Raw genomic sequence first — 20533 nt, 5'->3', positions numbered from 1 at the left:
CCTAACAGGTGATGAAAATAAAAGCCCAAACCATCAAAAAAGCAAAAACTTTATTGGGCCTATACCTCAGACCAAAAAACACAGAACGTAATCGGGACCCGACCCGATACGAATCAGGTGGAGTAGCTTCTTTCTCTTTGTAGCTGCTTTAAAAGGCGAAGCAGTATTACTCAAAAAACCCTAGTTCTTTCTACCACTAGCATAACCCTCGTCAGGTAATCTTTTACTCTTCTTCTCTCACTTTCAATCAATACAATGTTTGATTCGATCATAACAAAGTCTACTCTTTGATTCTGATTTCATCATTGGTGAAAACGGTTGCGTGTGTTTTCTAAATTGAGCGTTTCTTCTTGTTGTTGTTTGTTTGGATCAGGAAAATGGCTCCGAAGGCACCGAGTACGGGTCTTTTCGTTGGAATGAACAAGGGTCATATCGTCACCAAGAAGGAGCTGCCTCCCCGCCCCAGAGATCGCAAAGGGGTAAGTTTTTTTTTTATTAAGGGAATTAGCATTCATCCACCTGTATTAGATTTTAATTTTACTTTATTACGTTCGATTATACTCGTGATTATTGTTGTGTGCATATATTATGTTTTATATTTGAATTTTGCTGAACGGATGTAAGATATAGCTGAGTTTATGTTAATGCATTATTCTTGATGCTGTTGTTTTGAATTAGTATAGGAACAACATTAGCCAACTTTTTTTCTTTATTGTAAAATTATTTTTTATCTCATTTTTATTTTAGAAGATTTAGGATTTAGAATTTGTGGTTTCGGGGTTTAAAATTTAGAGTTTAGGGTAAAAGAGCAATTTCAAAAAGTTGGCTGAAAGAGGTTTGCTTCATGCTTGAACTTTATTGTTATTTATGCTGCACGTACTAGCTCAATCTTGGCATAGGGTTAATGTTTGGTGATAGTTGGAATTCTGAAGCATACTATTCTCTGTACTTGAATGTCTTACATAGTGCTGAATGATGGATATGTAAAATATAGGGAAGGATGAAATTGTTCAAGGGATCAACCACTGTTGAATTACCCGGAGAAATGATACTAGTTATAGTTTTTGATGTCTTGAGCTTATCTTAAATGTGGTTTCTAAAGGGACATGTATTGAACAGAAAACAAGCAAGAGGGTGCACTTTGTGAGGAATCTCATTCGTGAGGTTGCTGGTTTTGCGCCGTATGAAAAGCGTATAACTGAGTTGCTGAAGGTTGGAAAGGATAAGAGGGCATTGAAGGTTGCCAAGAGGAAGCTCGGTACCCATAAACGCGCCAAGAAGAAGAGAGAGGAGATGTCCAATGTCCTCAGAAAGATGAGGTTCACACTTAATTCTTTTGTGTTTTGTTTTGACTTGTTAGTAATGTCATCTGGTTATTAATTCATGAAGGTAGATTTCTCATGCTACTTATTAATTTTGTGCAGGGCTGGTGGAGGCGGTGACAAGAAGAAGTAAGTGTTTACTTTGGTTCATTCTAGTGTTCTGGGGGATCAGTGTTTTTGAAGGACAAGCTATCTTAGTTTTGTTTGGTTCAATTTATCAGTGTAATCTTTTACTTTTAGATATGTTATATTTTGAATATGTGATTTTTGGAAAATACCATTGGATTATTTTCAGTCTTAACATGAGATTAAAACCTTTTCAACCCAATGTTGTCTCATTTGAACAGGTTCCTAGTAAAATTGATCCCACCTACCATATCTAATCACGAGTATATGTATATTTTTATAGCAGGCAAACGTAACACTTTAGTCTCCAAGTTAATGTAGTTGGTTGATCCTTGTTTGTTTTCCCTTTTAGTTTGGTATAATTTTCGCAGAGCAAATATTAAGATCATTTATGTAGTATATTTTTCTAGTCAAGAAATAGAAGTGCCCATAGAAGATGATGGGATAAAATTATGTATATATAAAGAACAAAAATTTAACTCTAAATACTAAATAGAAATCAGAGTGCTCGCAAAATTATTCGTTGTGTAAATTTGCCACAACAAAAACTTTTTTGGTACTACGGTTGATTTTGTCGAACGAATTAATCTCGAGTATAACTAAAGTAGTTAATATTTTGAATATATTGGTAAATTGTTTGCCAAATTGTTAATATTCTATTTTCATTGATAATTTTGTTGACAACATAATCTTCTATTAAGCACGGTTATTTTTAGATTTAATTTTGTACAAAAATCAATTGATTATATTTAAAAGTACTTTAAAAATAACAGAAACAGAAAATAAGGAGTTTTTCTATGTTTCCCGAGACTGAGAAGTAAAAGTACAAAGAAATTGTTAACCAAAGTGAAAAACAAAAACAATGCACATGTCAAAATTTGGCCTTTGGTTTAATTCCTTTATTTTCACATATAAGTGGAATGCACTGCACATGTTGAACACGAAAGGCAAAATGTTGAGTTGCAACCCATTATTTCTCAACTAAAATTCCTACAAGTCTCACTTATACAATCATGGATTCACATGAATATGTTGTGATCTTTGGAAGGCATTTTTATCTGCAGCTGGTAAACCATCTCTGATGAAGCATTGGAAAAAGAAAAACCAAAGAAAACTACAACCTTGCCCAATAAGTAACTCTATGCTTGGAAAACTTTGGAGATGCAAAGAAGGGAAGGGTCAGGTCTTGATGAACTTTTGAGTGAGTTTCTCAACTCCTTCTCTACAATCGCCAGCAACTCGCTTTGCACCTTCTTTGACAGCATATCCAAATTCGACGGCACCTTGCTGCAGCTCTTGAGCTGACTTACCTGCCTTTGATATGGTGGCTTCTCCTAATTCTTCAGCCTGTTTTCGAGTTTTGCATGCCCATTCCCTCAAGTTTGATATGAATACAGAAATCACGTTGATGATCTTATCAATTGTTTCTCTAGATTTTCCTCTGACATCTGCTGCCATTTTTTTGAGCTTGTCCAATAAGCTACCAGCCCTGTTGACTGTTCCTTGAACGGAGAACTGTTCTCCGGCGTTGAGCCATGTAACTCCAGGAGATGCTTCCTCACGAAGATCATTGTCGACCACCACTTTGATTCCATGCCTCTCCCAACGGTCTCTAGCCTCCTCTAAAGCTTTTGCTTGTTCTCTAACTCGTTTCGCCTCATCCTCTGCCCAAGCCCTGAGTTCAAGATTTACATACATTTAAAACCAAATATTCAACTTGTAATAAGCTTAGAAAAATGGATTTATGACGAGCAGAATAAGATTATCCAAATTTGAAGATTCTACCTGGCCATGGACAAGGCTTTTCTTTCAACCTCTAGCTCATACTGTAAACGGGCAATCTCTTTGTTTTCGACTTCAGCTTCCTCTCGAAGCTTGTTGATCCTCTCTTTTTCATAAGCTATTTCAACTTTGTTATTCATAAGGCTTTGTAATTGATCCTCAACCTCGCGCCTTAACCTTGAAAAGACCTCCATTTCTGATTCAATAGCAGCACGTTCCTTCAACAAAGCAATATTTTCGTTTTCTCTCTCGGCTCTTAGCCTTTCCAACTCTAGTTTTGCCTCCTCGGCCATTTTTTCAACATTGTTGATCTTTTCCCTCTCTATTAAAAGCTCCTGCTCAAAATTTGCATTGATATCCCTCTCAACCTGAGCTACCAAAGCACTATGTGCAGCAACAGCGTTTTCAGCCATAGACTCTGCTTCAATGCGTGCAAGCTCTTCACTGACTACGTCAGAAGCATCTCCGGTAGCAAGGGCAACAGCCGCTTGGGCATTGGTTACTGGTTTCTCTGGCTGAAACAATCGTGTATAACCTTGAGTACCCCCACCCCACCCCCCAAAAATGAAAAACGAATGAAAATTGGAAACCAAAAGTAAATAAGAAACAACTAAGAGGGGGAAAAGGAGTAACAAGTAGGCAAAATCAAATCAAATTTAATTTGAAATACGACATACCAAATGCAAGAGCTATAATACCCTGTTCACCAGCAGAGAGGTCAGCTACTAGTGCAGGACAAGCATTAGGGTGTATCTTTTCAGTGTCGATAAACCCGGAAAGTTTGTACAGTGTCTGCACATCAATCATTCAGTTTGATGAACGCAAACAGATCAGTTCAATGTAACTTGAATCAAGAGTATAGTTGAGCATATCAAAGTAACAAGTTAAGCAACCTTTCTGTCAGCTTCAGGAAGCTGTCTCTTCTCCAGGGCCATTTTCCAACTTACAAGATCTTGGCGTGATAAAGGGCTGTAGAAATGAATGTAGGAGAGAAGGGAGATCATCATTATATCCAATGCTATCGAAAATTCCACATTCAGACAGAGGGCAATAAATAAGATGAATATTGCGAGTCTTAAAAGAAAATATATATTTTGGAGTATTGCATTAACTCTGATTTTGGAATGGTAATGCATTACCAAAGACAGATAGGTAGCCATAAATGCATACCTTTCAGGAGAGAAGTAAAATGGGCCACCGTCTTCATCTGCAGACAACTGTATATCACGTCTTGAAAGCTTGCTTTCAATAAGTCCAGCTTCTGCCAAACCTGTGACATCAATATTGTTTAGACATGATACTCTTGTACAAATAGGTGAGTTGTTAAATATATGTATTAAAGTGTCCTATTCTAACCTTGAATAGAAGAAAAATCAGGGTCTTCAGGGGTGATATCATCAAATGCAAGCTCAGTAACATTGTCTATGTACATGGCAGGATACACTTTCGAAATTGTATTCCTAACAAAACCAGAAAGGCATATAGAAAGCCATATATTACATGCCTGATGAACAGTTAGCTTTGTTTACATCTCACTATTATTATGAGAAAGAAAGAGAGAAAAATAATGAGGAAGAGGAAGAGGAAGACGAAGAGAAGATAAACCACTACCTTGATAGAGCACTGCTAGCAGTCACCAACCACCGAGCATATTCACGACGTGTGCATAAGTGACTAGGTTGAACATCAGGCTCAATAACCTGAGGATGTAACATTTTTCCAGTGAACAAAAGATATCTTTTCTGAAGTCACCAAATATCTAAACTAAATCAGGGATATAATTTTTGGGGGAACAATCGGTGTTATTTTATGAACAAACTAATTTCATGAGTATCTTTCAGTAGTTCTTTAACTCTGAATCTTCTTTGCAAACATAATGCTTGACCTATTGTCCCTTGAATGAAAGAAAGCATAAAGCTAAATGAAATCTTCAATTTCAGTTGTTTTCTAATTTATTCGACAGTACCAGCAAATCTTCAATAGTAAGAGTATGATTTAGGACACATTGTAGAGAGCCAATAAAGCTCAAGCCTAGGTCAGTAAGTTAGTGCTAAATTTGGGGATTTTGGATAATTATGTATCTTTTGCACTTAAGTTCTTTATGCAATTCTATCTCTGCCTTGATAAAATTCAATAAAATAAAAATATCTATGGTTGTTTTGACCATATATGTATCAGTGTGCGTAATTATTTTGAATAACTTTCAAAACAAGCAATGACCCAAAGTTCTAAATAAAGAAAATAGAATTGAAGGCAGAAAATACTTAAGTCACCTTGCAGAAAGTGAGTTTTAACAAATAACTACCTTTAAAACTTGCAATGCAGCTAGTGCTTGCCCCTGAACCTGATCAACAGCTGCAGGAACCAAAACCTTTCCTGGAAGCATTTGTGAAGCTGCAGAAACCACTGTTGGAGCAGGAATACCTGGAGCAGAGAAAAGGGATCTAGCACGGACTTCATCGTTATCATTTCTACGCACATCAGTTTTCTTTTGCTGAAGTTGATAGAGCATTCTCTTGATCATCACGAGGAGAAAACTCAGGAACTGAAACAATGCTATTTGACTCAGGATTGACTGTAACACTTACAGTTTCAGTCTCATTATCAGCAACAGATTTATTCGAAATAGAAGAACCTCTACTGCCACTTGGGTTGGTTATTTCATCCTGCTGCTCAGTATTAAGATGAAGCCACTTAGCATCATCATCAAGTGTGTTTCCTGGTTCAACATTGAATTGGTTCTCCTTAACTTCAATAATGGTTTCAGCTGAGTCTACAACAGGTTTGCTATCTATAGATTCATAAGTATTAATAGCAGCAAAAGTACTTTCAGATTCAGAAAAGTTAAGTGGTGTTGCATTTTCACTGGGAATATCTAGCTTGTCATCATAAGATGACTCTTGCTCTAAATCTTCTAGAACAGATATAGGCTTAGTGGCATCATCAGCATCAATACCATCGGAGGTGTTTCTAGTATTCTCTACCAATTGCGATCCTATATCCAAATCATCAACAGTACTATAGTCATTGAGAGTATTATCAGACTCGAGAGACGGGTAATCCCTAGATATATCAACCTGACCTTCTGTGTTACCGTTTCCCTGCTCCACCTTGATGCTAGCATTAACTTGTTCGGTAATTTCATCATTACGGTCATCTGAAGATAAAAGTGTCTCCTGGTGTGCAGTGAGGGGCTTCATTTGTTGCTCTGGTCCTGTATCCAGCCACACACATTCCAGCAAGTAACTTACTCCACTCAAATGCAGAAAAATCCTATTTACACCCAACACAACTTCATTGTTACCACACAAGATAGAAAATAAACAATTACTTACTTGAACCGACTCGTTTGTTAAGAGATAACGCAGCGAAGGTAAGCCCTGTAAGAAGAAGGACCCCAGCCACTCCTACTCCCACAACTCCTGAAAGCAAGCTACTTCAAAAGTGTTAGTAAGTAGTGTGGCATTGATAACACCAACAAGTACAATAGAATAGTTTTTCACTAACTCCAATCCTGACATCCTGTATCTCAATTCTCAGATTTTTAGATTCCCAACCATATTTGTTAATGCCTAACATCAGGCAATCGAATCAAATAAACCAACCGAAATCAATTCCAGCCCCGAATAAAAGGTCCTCCATGCATCAAAGATCAAACTTTCCTCAGCAAATAACTACCATAATTGTAATAACAAATAACTTGCTATGATAGAATAAGATTACACACACAATTGAGCTACTCCAAGTTATTTCTTTTGTTCTGTCTAAATCACCAATATCCAGATTTCACTACAACGAACTAATCTAGCTAGAGATAAACAATTAAGTTAAATTAACACTGCTTAATTCATTCTGAAAGCATTTCTGCACTCACCTCCAAATGATTTCTTCTTATCGGGCTGGTCCGCGGCATCAGAGTCGGACCAACCGGAAAAGCCGTCGCCTTTGGGGTCGGAGCCGGTCCACGAGGCCTTGTCAGAACCATTTCCAGTCTCGGCGACACAGAAAAGGCGAAGACGAGGGTTGAAATTGAGGGTCCGGAAACGAAGAGTGAAGGGGAATCTCCTGCAATTGGCGGCATTGAAGGCCAATCGAAGCTGGAGTGAGCTCGGAGAAGAGCTCGTTGCAGTCACCATAGCCATCATCAAACGAAAAACCGTGATTGAAGAGAGAGAAAGAGAGAATATAATAGAATGGTATAATTTAAAGGGTAGTTAGTAGAAGAAGTAGCAGAATTCGTTGGTATTAAAGAGGGGAAGGAATGTTATTGTTCTCTTCTTTCTTTCTTCCTTCGTTTGTGGTCTGTGGCTTCTAGTCGTAACACACTACTACTGGGTTGGTTGGTGTAGCGTTGAAAATCTCAAAATATATGTTGCTATCTTCTAATTTATTTATTTATTTTTTGAGAATCTGATTGTGCCAAATGCCAATGTCAATTGGCAAAGAATGAGTTTTTGTAAATAAAAATATTTACTAGGGTTTATCAATAAAAATAACTTTTTTAACATTTTCACTATCGATTAATTATTACATGATTTACTCTCTTGCTGGTTCTTTATTAACTCTCTCTCTCTCTCTCTCTCTCTCTCTCTCTCTCTCCCTCAAGTTTAAACCCCATGAGGTTGCAGTGTTTGGGGTCGTAGCTCAAGGTAGCAGCAGAAAGCGCATAGCGTAGCAGAAAAGATGGGAACTTCGGTGCAGGTAACGCCACTGTGTGGAGTGTACAACGAGAACCCTCTCTCCTATTTGGTCTCCATCGATGGCTTCAACTTCCTCGTCGACTGTGGCTGGAATGACCATTTTGACCCTTCCCTCCTTCATCCCCTCTCCAAGTAACTCCCTCTCATTCACTCACTCGCTATTCTACTTCTTTTTACCTCATAAAATTATCAACTTTTTTTTTTCATCTAAGTATCTTTCATGTCATTAATTTATGATGCTATTTTCAGCTCTCCTAATTGTTGATTAGTACTGGCATACTGAATTTATTGTTAATGGGAATTGGGAAATGCAATGTTTATGGTGACAATGGCATTGGTGTTTGAGCATGCTTGTGTTTTTGTTATATTGGATTCATCATTAAGGTTGTGTTGTGGCTGGCAATTTAATGTAATGTAGGGTAGCACCAACTATTGATGCTGTGTTGCTTTCACATCCGGATACCCTTCACCTTGGTGCCCTCCCATATGCCATGAAGCAGCTCGGACTTGCTGCTCCGGTATTTTCGACTGAGCCTGTCTATAGATTGGGCCTTCTCACCATGTATGACCAGTTCCTCTCAAGAAAGGTGAAATTTCATCTAGGTTAATAGGGTTTTAGGGTATTCTTTTTTATTTGTAGGCTTTTGGATTGGACCTCTTTTGTTTTATGTTGGAGCTTTATTTTTCAGTAAGCAGCATTCGGAAAATGTGCATGTTATAACCAAATAGTTAGATTCAGATGTATCTCATTTTTTTTTTTGCAGCAAGTATCAGAGTTCGATCTGTTCACACTTGATGATATTGATTCTGCATTCCAAAGTGTAACAAAGCTAACATACTCTCAAAATCATCATTTCTCAGGTTACCTTCTTATGCTCTCCTTTTCTCCTTTCTCCCTACTTCCTTTTCTAATTGTCTGTATGCGTAAACACTATAAGTTAGTTTCTGAACCCCCTAATCCTATGCAACGGCAACACCAATGACCATAACGAAATTCCCTGTCTATGGTAAAATTTCTTTGAAGTCCATCTGAAAATCCAAAATTTACATGTTGCATAACTTAAACAACTGCTAGGCAAGGGAGAGGGAATTGTGATTGCACCTCACGTTGCTGGACATTTGTTGGGAGGCACTATATGGAAAATTACAAAGGATGGTGAGGATGTGATATATGCTGTTGATTTTAATCATCGGAGGGAAAGGTAAAAAATATTTTAGCTTTCAATGTTATATTTCATCTCATATTTATATAGCAAAAAGAAAGGTACTTATCAATCTAATTTTTATTAGGCATTTGAATGGAACTGTTCTAGGTTCTTTTGTGAGACCAGCTGTTCTAATAACAGATGCTTACAATGCTTTGAACAATCAGCCTTACAGACGTCAAAAGGATAAAGAATTTGGTGGTATGTGACTTTATCTCTTATCTATTAAGAGCAAACAAATATGTTTGTTTGTGACATGAATTATACATTTATGGATTCATGTGCATTGGTTATTCTTATCGTATATCTGCTTGATTTTTAGATATCTTAAAGAAGACTCTGAGGGCAGGTGGCAATGTATTACTTCCTATTGACACTGCTGGACGGGTGTTGGAACTTATTTTGATTTTAGAATCGGTCAGTGCAGATATTGTGCTTTTACAGTTTCACTCTCCTTTTTCATTTTTATTCCTGAATTTATGTGTCAGTTGACACTAGGTATTTCTGATTGCAGTACTGGGCTGACGAAAACTTGACCTATCCTATATACTTTCTGACTTATGTTGCATCCAGCACAATAGATTATGTGAAGAGTTTCCTTGAGTGGATGAGTGATTCCATAGCAAAGTCCTTTGAACAAACTCGGGAGAATATATTTCTTCTGAAGTAAGCAGTCTCTTAAGTTTGGAGTAATATTTGTATTCACTCCTTTTTTATTCCTCTGAGATGTTTTCTGTGTGTGGTTATTTAATCTTGTTTTTCTTGTGTTTTGTACTTGCAGGTATGTCACACTTCTGATTAACAAGGCCGAGCTTGACAATGCTCCAGATGGTCCAAAGGTTGAATTTGAATGCTTGTTTTTAGTCACGTCAACCTCCTTACTGACTCTGATGTGTCTTCCATAGGTTGTCCTGGCCTCCATGGCCAGCTTGGAAACTGGTTTTTCTCATGATATATTTGTTGAGTGGGCCAGCGACATGAAAAATCTTGTGCTTTTTACTGAAAGAGGCCAGGTATTTATTTAGATTGTAGATTTTGTTCCCCTTTTGGGCCTTTTCTATCATGTTTTAGTGTTAGATTTGAAACAAAATAAGGTAGGGTTTACCTATTTCACATCTGAGGCATCTAGTGCAAGTGATTATATAAAGAATTTAGTTGTATGTGGCAGCAAACTGAAATAGTGTTGTTATTATACCATGCGATTTTCTCAGCAGCAATGTTCTCTTGACACAATTTTTTAGCCCCACACACATATAAGTATCGTGTGAATTTTAGCATGTTAGATATTTTCTCTTAGCCCTGTAGAATATACTTCCAAATTGATTTTTGAAGAATTCTAGAGGTTTTTTCTTCATTGATTTCTTTGTTATTGTGGTGCAATGAGAATGGCAAAAGGATCATTGATCATGTAAACTTACTTTTATCTATAATTCATATTAAGCACTTACAATTGGTTTCTGCCATCACATGTTTTGGGTCGATCCTTATGTGTTGGATACATAGTATGCAACACTAGCTCGTATGCTTCAGGCTGATCCACCTCCAAAAGCCGTCAAAGTCACTGTGTCAAAGCGGGTTCCTTTAGTTGGGGACGAACTAATTGCCTATGAAGAAGAGCAAAATAGAATAAAGAAAGAAGAAGCTTTAAAAGCTAGTCTTATGAAAGAAGAAGAATTGAAAGCATCTCAGGGGCCTGATAATAATGTTAGTGATCCAATGGTTGTTGATGCTAGCAATGATCATCTATCAGCTGAAGGTAAGGAGTTTTACAAATTGTTTTGGAGCTATTTTTTTTTCCCACGCAAGTAGAAGATATGGCATAAACCTGGTGCTATTTTGTGGTTTTTCGATTAAATGTTTGGATTAGATTAGATATTTAGATTTATCTAGCTCATGTTTCTGTAAGCATAACCATTCTGCTTTGACTATTTCATATTCATCAGTAGTATGTTTAAAATTTTCTAAAATTGTAGAAATGCATTTGTTTGTCTTCAATTGGTTTTGAGCCTTAGGATACCTTGCATTTAAATGTTAAATTAGAAGAACAATGACATTTTACCTTATCCTACAAAATAACCATTTCAATAAATTAGACAAACTGAATCAAATTGTCAGATTCAACACCTTTCAAATATTTATTATCATTTTATGAACTTTTAACATGAGCATGCCCCAATTAACTTTAATAAATACGAGGTATATATATTTCTCAGTTATTTTGGGTCTCCTGAAAAGTTTTGTTATGCATCTCGAGAGTTTCTTGCACAAGTTTTTTATGTTGTGTTAGCTTTTACCCTTTTCTTTTTTTTTTCTTTTTGGTCATGGAGCTTTTCTTTTTCAAATGTCTAAAACCTTACCATAAGTAATTTGAACTGCACTTCCAGCTGCTGGTCCACGAGGTGGAGGATACAGGGACATATTAATAGATGGGTTTGTTCCACCTTCAACAAGCGTTGCCCCAATGTTTCCCTGTTATGAGAATACATCAGAGTGGGATGATTTCGGTGAAGTCATAAATCCAGATGATTATGTAATAAAGGATGAAGACATGGATCAGGGAGCAATGCATGTAAGTCTCATAGCATATACCCCTCATTTCTTCTAAATTCTAAAATAATTGTTACAACCTGATATTACGAATGAAAATTTTTCTTGTATATGCAACCATATATTATCAAAAATACTTGTTGTTTATAGCTTTTCCTTTTTTTTTTTCAGGCAGGAGGTGATATAAATGGAAAACTAGATGAAGGTGCTGCAAGTTTGATACTTGATACAAAGCCATCAAAAGTCATATCTGATGAAAGGACTGTAAGCAGCAATATATTTTTTTGTTTCTGCTTCTTATAAATTGAAAATTTATATACATGCATTTGAATGTTAACTGTTGTGCTGAGAATCAATTGACTGGATGAACTAAGTTGAATCCCTTTACTCTTTTTTTCGTGTTTGCACATTCAATGTCATTAAACTTATTACTTCCACAGATGTACAAAGCTTTCTAAGATGCTGCTAATTCTGTTTTTCAGACAGTCATCCAATAGCTCAATTTAATTTTTCTTCAGCACGCTTTTCAGGTGTAAATTTATCTCAAAGGCCATCTTTTATGAATATTAAATCTGCCAAATTACATTGCTTTTATTCAGGTACAAGTCAGATGTTCATTAGTGTATATGGACTTCGAAGGCCGGTCAGATGGAAGATCCATTAAAAATATTCTTTCCCATGTGGCTCCCCTAAAGCTTGTAAGATTCTCTTCGGTGCTTTGATGCATAATTACTTAATTCATAATTACATAAGAACGAGCTTTGAGTACTTAATTACTTAATTCATCATTAGATAAGAACTTGCTTCAAATACATAACAATTACTGCCCCTAAAGGTAGTAAGACTCTCTTGGCTTTCTCATTTTTTGTCATAAATGATGACTAGTCATAATTCTCTTGGAAGGTTTTGGTGCATGGATCAGCTGAAGCTACAGAACATCTGAAGCAGCACTGCCTGAAGCATGTTTGTCCTCACGTCTATGCTCCACAAATTGAAGAGACAATTGATGTTACCTCTGATTTATGTGCTTACAAGGTATAATAACTTCTAATTTTGGGATGTTTTCTGGATCAGATTTCAAGGTGTAAAAAATTAATCATGTCATGTTTGTTCATGGTATATAGGTTCAACTATCTGAGAAGTTGATGAGTAATGTACTCTTCAAAAAGGTAAATAATAGACATTTCTGAAACTGTACATGTTTGTTGTCGAGCATTTTCCTGCATGATGGGGAATTCATTGTCTTGAATAATGAATATAAGTTCAACTGCAGCTGGGAGAATATGAAATAGCTTGGGTTGATGCTGAAGTTGAGAAAACAGAAAATGAAATGCTTGCACTAGTCCCTGTCTCTTCACAAGTTCCTCCCCATAAATCTGTTCTTGTTGGTGATTTGAAATTGGCAGATTTCAAGCAGTTCCTCTCAAGCAAGGGTGTTCAGGTGATTCTTCAGTTCCCTCGTGAAAAACTGATCATGTTTAAAATGTTAGTTGCAACACATTTTCCAACCCAAATTTGAGTGAAAAGAATTGGTGGGATTTGCTTCATAAAAATGTGTATCATGACATGAAAACCATTTACAGGTGGAATTTTCTGGTGGGGCTTTGCGATGTGGAGAATATGTAACTCTCCGAAAGGTTGGCGATACAACTCAGAAGGCAAGTGCTTCTCCTGAACATTTGTCAATTTTGCACCCTTTTATTAGTAAATTGATCATTTCGAAACGCCGGTACAAACGGCGCTGATAAATTCCTAAATCAAGGTTCTGATCTTTCTTATTTTATTTTTTTTATGTAAATAGGGTGGAAGTTCTGGTACTCAGCAAATTGTTATTGAAGGTCCTTTGTGCGAGGATTATTATAAAATTCGTGAATATCTTTATTCACAATTTTATCTGCTTTAGATTTGGCTGGACGCCAATGATGAAGTTCTTTTCTTCTCTCCTTCTCTGCCCCTTGATGTCCTATATACAACGTCGGAGTGATTGAGATTCTGATGAAAAGAGAGAATACAAAGTTGCCGCAGGTCTCCCTAAAAGGCAAAACAAGAATGGAGATCCAAGAACAGGGTGATGACTGTTGCAAAGTAGGTTCATTTGTGTTTCCACTTGAGCAAGATTCATAGGGGCTCACTTACATTCCTTGTTGTTAAAATCATACTGATTCATCTTTGAATCTCTTTGTACCTTGAATTTACTAACCATCTAGGAGCATCTGTTGGGATGGTTTCACACTTGACTGAATATTGAAGCTTTTTTAGTTCATCTGCCCTTTTTATATAGTTTTAGAAATGAAGATGTAATTTGTTCAGCTTACATAGATTCCATCCATTTTCAGATCCTTAAAAGGTATAACAAAACGTGTAGGAATTATTTTAATTTGATTATCTCACTGTTCTTTTTAATAGCTATGTCACATTGTTTTCAAGAGATAAGAATATATGTAAATCATTTTTAGTGTAATTAGAACAGACTTTGCAGAAAACTAGTAGTTGATTTTTAGTGGGTACAAAAACTAGTAGTTGATTTTTAGTGGGTACATACATTTTTGAATCACATAATCTTAAAGAATTGGAAACTGTCATGCTATGCAATTTGAACTGATCCGAAACCACAATCCTTTAAAAAATTTTGGGGGAAAAAACTATCCTTGCATAAGTACAACAATCTAAATAATTGAGTACAAGCTTAGGAACTATATATACAAGCCTATTTATCCTCAGTTCCCAGAGCTCTCACATGAGCTTCCAAGAATGGAAACTGTGTCATGCACCACAAGCCTTATCATGTTGCTTCCTGATGAAGTTAAAACATCCATGCACTCCTGAAGATCTGCATCACATGATATCAAAACCCATTCATTATCATCGTCCAGATACTTTATATCAAATGCTCCAATTTCTAGTTTCAATCTCTTTGAAATTTCTTCCTGCAGTTCAACAATGCCACAGTTCAAAGACACCCTAAACCTTATGATATCTTCTTTATATGTTGCCTTAATTGTCACACTCTTCATCTCTTTCTTAGTTGCAAAAGGTATCATAGTGTTGTTGCTATTAAGGGTAATATCCATCATGCATTGCTTGGGAGCCAAGTCATGACATGGTGGATTAACCCCACAAGCTTCTAAAGCTTGATCCTCCAAAGGGCACAAATTTCTCAAGTCTTTAGAACTACCAACACCCTCAAGTAGCATTCTGCCAAATGGTTCTTGAGGTTCTGTTCTCTCGACGTTAAGCGCAGTATATGCATTTGCATAATTCAGTGCATTAGTTGGCTGCATTGTTGACTCTGCGGAAACTCTTAACGGAACAGATTTCTCTTTGTTGAATGGTCTAAATATATTTGCAGGTGAAATTTCATTTGGGGGACTACCATGACATGAATCGTGAGAATGGGGATTTGCGCTATCTTCACTTGAACCACTAAGATTTCTAAACTTCTCTGGATCTTTAGTGCCAACTTCTTGAGTAGACCAACCTTCTTCGTGGATCACCTTCTCAGGACTCTGTTCTCCTTCAAGGAATTGATCTTGCATCCTCACCTGTCGGTTTGTCTCTGACACTCTCGAAGTATCCAAATCATTTTCATTGATCTGAGTCTTGGATGGCTGGATGCTCAACGAGGCATTCCGGTTGAACATTTTTGAAGTACAAGGCTCGGTAAAGGAACCGGCAGCAATGGGAAGTGGGTCTTTATTTACAGAATTCAAAGCAAATGCTCCTTCTGCACCTTGGACTGATTCAATGACACACTTGAGCTTCGACAAGGAACGGTTAACCTTGTTGATCTTTCTTGACGGCCAACGAGATATTCCATGCTGCCTACAGATACGCTTCATAGTCGTCGGGCAAACTGTACAAACAAGACCAAGAATAACACATTCGAGCTCAGAGAAAACAAGACAAGAAACATTGCTTGTAACTAAATCAAAGTATGAACATACCACCAAGGCTCTTTGCAGCATCCTTCAGACTTCCACTGAAGTAACGTTGCAAAACTTCAAGACTAATCATTTTCTCGGCTTTTCCACGTTTTCTTTCAGAGGGTTTCTTCTTGATTTTAGCCTCTAAGGAAGTCATCAGATTCGTGCTTCCACCTGCATTATCACCAAGATTCCCTCCATCATTTATATCATCCAACCATGCCGGCATTTGCTGTTCTAGCGGACCTTGTGGCACTCCATCATCCTTATTTAGCGAGGCATTGAGCGTAGGTTGTGGTGATTTAGCAGATTGAGCAACTGGAACAGATTCAAGGCTCAAATGAATTCTTTCATTTATTGGTTCTACAACTTCAATTGTACAACCCTCCTCGAGTTCCACACCGGCAGCAACCTTAAGACTCTGGAAATTCTGCTTCATTGTTGCCAATATAGATCCCAACAAATCCTTTTGTTCATAAAAGTTTGTGATGCTAGGTGGCAGAAAAAACTCCAACACATAATCATCACTTCCGGTATGAGAACTTTGTAAACAGATTGCGAAGCAGCTGGTTAACCCAAACATGAGAGCATAATGAACTAGAGGATAATCAGTTTTGCAGAATTGAGTTATGTTTCCACAGAAGCTCATGTTATGGGATAAAAATGCCCTGCCAGCAACACCTTGACCTTGTTGTAAGTGATGCTCAGCGCAAGCATCATGGAAACCCCATGTATGAGCATCAATGACATAGAATGCTACATCGGAGGCAGACATGCAAACTCGCCCCATGCAGTGGCCATCAAAACTAGAACAGCTTTTCTTAAGACCACCGCCGTTTGCCAAAACACTCCGATGCCTACAGGGAACCCATGTTTGTGCAAGAGGTAAATTATGAGTTTCACATACCACTGTCAATATCTCCAAAATCTCTGCTAACGCATTCTGGCGACCTTCGTTGCAAATCTAGTGTAAAAGAATTACCAAACTATGAGAAGATAGAGGAAATATTCCTTCATAAAATCCTAAACACTGAAAATACTAAGAATCAAGACAGAAACCAAATAGTCCATAATATGCAATCACCTGAGCAAATGGATGTTCCAGAATTTCTGAACTCCTCAAATTCACTGCCTGCAAGGAAACTGACAGCAGGTAACTCAGGAATCTTAAAATTGTGTGTAATAATACATTGCCAAATCAATCTTGAAGGATATATGAATTACATCCTCTGTCCAATAATAATGATCACATTAACAAATCTGATACAGCACAAAGATAGTGTATCAGACACATTAAATTTGGATGTACCAATTTTGTCAATGTAATTATTGGACAGAAGGAATACATAGTAGCCATCACATGATATTCGCCAAAGATGGGCAAGGTGATGCACATCTTAAAATAAATAGCAGAGTTGAAAAGAAACACCAACCTCAAGGGCTTTGCAGACTTTATCAACCTCAGGAGCATAATTAACCTTCTCTGAAGTCATTATCAGCTCCAATACACCAACACATGACTGCCCTGGTGATTCAAACACGGGCAAAGCCAACGTTCCGCGGACATTGTAATGTTGTGCATGGTTTCTCCGAGAGTATTCTCTACTTGTATAATACTGAACATTGGGAGTCCATTCTGGCAATTTCTGCTGAAAAACTCGACCGGGAAGTCCCAAGATTTCATCATTCTCCCCATCAACAGGAAACATATACATCAGGGAAACTGTTCTGTACTGATGTAGTCCATTACTATGTGGATCAAGAACAAATGGTTGACCTGAAGTTGTGAGTGCATAACGGTTGCCATTCCTCACAGGTGCCCAAACCTGAGCCAGAAAATTCTGTTCAGTCAACTGTTTGAAGTGGCGAAGTGCTTGTGTCATTCTTTCCTTAATTAGACAATAACCATCTGGAATTTTTATAGGTGGAAGAGGCACAAAGGGGGGTGACACTATTTTTTTGTTGTCATCATTTTCAACCGGATTTTCAGTTTCAATTGCTGTATTTGTATTATCACCTGAAAGCAGTAGCTTCAGTTAGAAGAACTGCAGGTGACAGCAAAAACACAAAAAAGACTACAAAATGGTAATAACATGTTTGAGTGAATCCCACATCTTATAATATCAAGAGCTTACTTCAAGAACAAGAAATTCACTTTTTACATACACATGCTATAGTCAAAATTCCAATAAATCAAGAATTCTAGGGAGAGGAAAAAAAGCTTTGCTGTAAGTATGACATAGCTTGAAAGTTAAGGAATTGAAAGATGTAAAGACAACAATCATGGGAAGCCATGAAGTTTAGCTATTGAAAGTATCAAATTGAAAGGAGAGAAATGAAAAGGTATTTCAGCATTAAACCCAGATAGCAGATATATGTAGCAAAGCTTACTTAAGTATTTTTTTTTTCTTTTTTATTAAACAAAAATAATACTACCTCAATATACATATATTCTAAGATATGAAGTATACAACTAAAATTCCAAATAACAGAAAATTATAGTGAAATATATAATTCAAGACCCTCTTAAATTTCCCAATCAATTAAAGCAAGTTTAGTGAGAGGTGTTCAAGTTACAGTCAACTATGAATCAAGCAAGTACAAAAATTTGAACCATTGAATAAAATTCACAAAACCAAAAAATAACATGAAACAAGAGATGAATCTATGGCCTCAGAGAAAGCTGAACCTGCAACAACCCTGACATGCCTGTGATCATCTTCAACATCAGAGAAAGCCCAGAGAGGAGAAAAAGGTTGTTCAGAGGAGGTTGTTATGATGAAAGGAGACATGGGGTTGGAAGCAGAAGGGGTGTGATCCATGGGCCATGATGAACTTTCAAGGTATATATCAAAATCCATGGGAAAACCATGTTCTTCTTGTGGCTTTGACTTGGAAGGAAGTTCAGATTTTTCTTCACAGGAGTCTGGCATTCTCAAAGAAGAGAAAAGGGATTGTTTTGAAGGAGAATTTGGAGTTGCAGAGTGATAAAGATTAGAACTTTGTGATTATGGTGAAGAGAGAGAGAGAGAGAGAAGGGGTGGGAACAGCAAAATACAGAGAAATATGGCTATATGAAAACTTCAGAAGAAGACAGAGAAATTGGAATATGTATCAGAATTTTTTTTTTTTCACCATTGCTATGCCATTTGTTTGCATTCATGGTAGAAAAAAAAATATTTTTTTATAATTACTTAAAAATAATTATCTAAATAAAACAGATGTGATTCAAGTATTGTAAAAAATTTTACATTGTTAATGCCTTAATCTCATGATTAAATGATAATTTGTACTATTTTTTCTTTTATCTTTTTTCTTAAATTCAATGAATATTTCATATAATAATATTAATTAGGTGTGTGAATGGTATTATCTAATTCTATGCTATTTTAATAATAAAGTAATATAACTAACTCATTCATTAACATTAAAAAAATCACATAGATGGTATCCAAGTAACTTTCACTCTACGCCCTAACCATTTGTTTTACACGCGCCTCTTATAACCTATATAACGAATCCTTATTTTGCGTTATCAACGTTTCTCAACGTAAACTTTTTCATACAATGTAAACTTCTTTTGCGTTCTTCTTCTTCTTCTTCTTCAACCTAATTAAATTCGATGTTCTCCTCTTTCGCGTTTTTCTTCTCTACATTATGAATCTGGATTGATTCAATGCAATTATCTTCGTCGTTTATCTTCTTCTTCGTTTTTTTCTTCGATATGCACTTTTGAATTGAAACAATGAATGAATCAACTTCAAATCAGTTGAATGAGTGCGATTTTGATGATTCTTCTCAAACGCATCAATTTGATGATGTTTGGATTATTGAATTCTGAATCGAATTTAATGGAATGAAATTTTTAATTTTATTTGAAGTGAATTGAATGGACTGATGTGATCTACATCTGAATTAAATTCAATTGAATTGATAATATGTAACTGTGAGTAATTGTTAGTGTCAGTAATTGTGAGTAACTCTGAGTAAATGTGAGTAACTTTTCGGTTCGGTAAGTACTAAAGAGGTGGTTCATCACTTTCATGTTTTCAGTTCGGTCCGCAGAAAGGAATCTAACAAAAATTAGACCAATATGTTATGTTTTCTTCCCTAAGCACTATATAATTGTTTCACCGTAATTAAGATTTCGGTTCACCATAACTAAGATTTCGGTTCACCATGAGTACTGTGTTCGGTTCATTCTGCACTATTCAAAACTCTTCTTCCTCACCTTCTACTGCTTCTTTACCATAGAGAGAAGGAGGAAAATACAAAAAAATACAGCAGCAACAACAACAAAAGAATGACGATAGGATTTCAGGGTTTAGGATTTTAGGGTTTAGGGTTTATGGGTTCAGGGTTCAGTGTACAGGGGTTCAGTGTGTTTCAAACTTTCGGTTCGCCCCCTGTATTAATTTCGGTTCACCGTGTTCATGATTGAGGGTTTAGGGTTTAGGGGTCTAGGGTTTAGGGTTCAGGGTTCAGGGTTCAGGGTTTTAGGGATTTAGGGTTTACAGTAGGGTTCAAGGTTTAGGGTTTAGGGTTTAGCATTTAGGGTTCAGAGTTCAGTGTTCAGGGTTTAGGATTTAGCGTTCAGGGTTCAGAGTTAAGAGTTCAGGGTTCGGGTTCAGGGTTTAGGGTTTAGGGTTTAGGTTTTAGGTTTTAGGGTGTAGGATTTAGGGTTTAGGTTTTAGGGATTTAGGGTTTATGGGTTCAGGGTTCAATGTTTAGGGTTCTGGTTTTAGTGTTTAGGGGTTCATAATTTTTTGGTAAACAGGAGAGCGATTTGGATTACTCTTCTGAAACGAATCAAACTGACAAAGTTTGGATTATTCAATTTTGAATTGAATTGAAAGGAATGCGATTGCTAATTTGAATTGAATTAAATTGACGGAGGTGTACTGAATTGAATTGAATTGAATTGATAA

General features: G+C 36.7%; 4 protein-coding genes across 8 annotated transcripts; 2 read left to right on the top strand and 2 right to left on the bottom strand.

Moving 5' to 3' along the window:
• On the top strand, positions 72-1781 carry LOC107644853 (60S ribosomal protein L36-3). Its single transcript, XM_016348792.2, has 4 exons — positions 72-215; positions 374-479; positions 1120-1319; positions 1425-1781. Exons 2-4 carry the CDS (start codon positions 378-380, stop codon positions 1453-1455), a joined length of 333 nt encoding a protein of 110 aa, XP_016204278.1. The 5' UTR covers positions 72-215; positions 374-377; the 3' UTR covers positions 1456-1781.
• On the bottom strand, positions 2314-6135 carry LOC107644851. Of its 2 annotated transcripts, none has more exons than XM_021103238.1 (8): positions 5536-6135; positions 4842-4930; positions 4587-4690; positions 4401-4500; positions 4124-4199; positions 3908-4022; positions 3234-3786; positions 2314-3123 (listed from the first exon to the last, which is right to left on the bottom strand). In XM_021103238.1, the coding sequence occupies exons 1-8, from the start codon at positions 5752-5754 to the stop codon at positions 2628-2630; spliced, it is 1752 nt and encodes a 583-aa protein (XP_020958897.1). In that variant the 5' UTR covers positions 5755-6135; the 3' UTR covers positions 2314-2627. The 2 variants fall into 2 exon arrangements, with proteins under 2 accessions (XP_020958897.1, XP_020958898.1); XM_021103239.1 differs by having other exon boundaries at positions 3234-3765.
• LOC107644850 (cleavage and polyadenylation specificity factor subunit 2) lies at positions 7371-14059 on the top strand. Of its 2 annotated transcripts, XM_021103237.1 has the most exons (19): positions 7371-7565; positions 7837-8062; positions 8349-8517; positions 8695-8791; positions 9006-9132; positions 9221-9336; positions 9458-9552; positions 9650-9801; positions 9917-9974; positions 10041-10148; positions 10639-10891; positions 11520-11704; positions 11854-11946; positions 12282-12380; positions 12586-12717; positions 12807-12851; positions 12956-13123; positions 13266-13340; positions 13484-14059. In XM_021103237.1, the coding sequence occupies exons 2-19, from the start codon at positions 7914-7916 to the stop codon at positions 13583-13585; spliced, it is 2223 nt and encodes a 740-aa protein (XP_020958896.1). In that variant the 5' UTR covers positions 7371-7565; positions 7837-7913; the 3' UTR covers positions 13586-14059. The 2 variants fall into 2 exon arrangements, with proteins under 2 accessions (XP_020958896.1, XP_016204276.1); XM_016348790.2 differs by lacking the exon at positions 7371-7565 and having other exon boundaries at positions 7690-8062.
• LOC107644849 (protein NLP6) lies at positions 14247-18704 on the bottom strand. Of its 3 annotated transcripts, none has more exons than XM_016348788.2 (5): positions 18295-18704; positions 17039-17622; positions 16690-16737; positions 15627-16569; positions 14247-15535 (listed from the first exon to the last, which is right to left on the bottom strand). In XM_016348788.2, the coding sequence occupies exons 1-5, from the start codon at positions 18536-18538 to the stop codon at positions 14400-14402; spliced, it is 2955 nt and encodes a 984-aa protein (XP_016204274.1). In that variant the 5' UTR covers positions 18539-18704; the 3' UTR covers positions 14247-14399. The 3 variants fall into 3 exon arrangements, with proteins under 3 accessions (XP_016204274.1, XP_020958895.1, XP_016204275.1); XM_021103236.1 differs by having other exon boundaries at positions 17039-17431; positions 18295-18408; XM_016348789.2 differs by lacking the exon at positions 18295-18704 and adding an exon at positions 18237-18269 and having other exon boundaries at positions 17039-17431.

The sequence above is a fragment of the Arachis ipaensis genome, chromosome B05 (assembly GCF_000816755.2).
Source record: "Arachis ipaensis cultivar K30076 chromosome B05, Araip1.1, whole genome shotgun sequence".
In the NCBI taxonomy this organism is placed as follows: domain Eukaryota; kingdom Viridiplantae; phylum Streptophyta; class Magnoliopsida; order Fabales; family Fabaceae; genus Arachis; species Arachis ipaensis.
This window is presented reverse-complemented; position numbering and strand designations above follow the sequence as displayed.

Bases quoted from the DNA above. Each gene is read 5' to 3' on its own strand.
- LOC107644851 (XM_021103238.1), bottom strand. From the start codon at position 5,754: ATGATCAAGAGAATGCTCTATCAACTTCAGCAAAAGAAAACTGATGTG. The intron at 4,691-4,841 runs GTAGTGGTTTAT...TGGTTTTGTTAG, and splicing joins GCTAGCAGTGCTCTATCAAG to GAATACAATTTCGAAAGTGT. The intron at 4,200-4,400 runs GTATGCATTTAT...TCATTTCTACAG, and splicing joins TTTTACTTCTCTCCTGAAAG to CCCTTTATCACGCCAAGATC.
- LOC107644853 (XM_016348792.2), top strand. From the start codon at position 378: ATGGCTCCGAAGGCACCGAGTACGGGTCTTTTCGTTGGAATGAACAAG. The intron at 480-1,119 runs GTAAGTTTTTTT...TGTATTGAACAG, and splicing joins GCCCCAGAGATCGCAAAGGG to AAAACAAGCAAGAGGGTGCA. The intron at 1,320-1,424 runs GTTCACACTTAA...AATTTTGTGCAG, and splicing joins AATGTCCTCAGAAAGATGAG to GGCTGGTGGAGGCGGTGACA.
- LOC107644850 (XM_021103237.1), top strand. From the start codon at position 7,914: ATGGGAACTTCGGTGCAGGTAACGCCACTGTGTGGAGTGTACAACGAG. The intron at 8,792-9,005 runs GTTACCTTCTTA...AACAACTGCTAG, and splicing joins TCAAAATCATCATTTCTCAG to GCAAGGGAGAGGGAATTGTG. The intron at 9,975-10,040 runs GTTGAATTTGAA...TGTCTTCCATAG, and splicing joins ATGCTCCAGATGGTCCAAAG to GTTGTCCTGGCCTCCATGGC.
- LOC107644849 (XM_016348788.2), bottom strand. From the start codon at position 18,538: ATGCCAGACTCCTGTGAAGAAAAATCTGAACTTCCTTCCAAGTCAAAG. The intron at 17,623-18,294 runs GTTCAGCTTTCT...TACTGCTTTCAG, and splicing joins GCATGTCAGGGTTGTTGCAG to GTGATAATACAAATACAGCA. The intron at 15,536-15,626 runs GTATGTTCATAC...TTGTTTGTACAG, and splicing joins TGCTGCAAAGAGCCTTGGTG to TTTGCCCGACGACTATGAAG.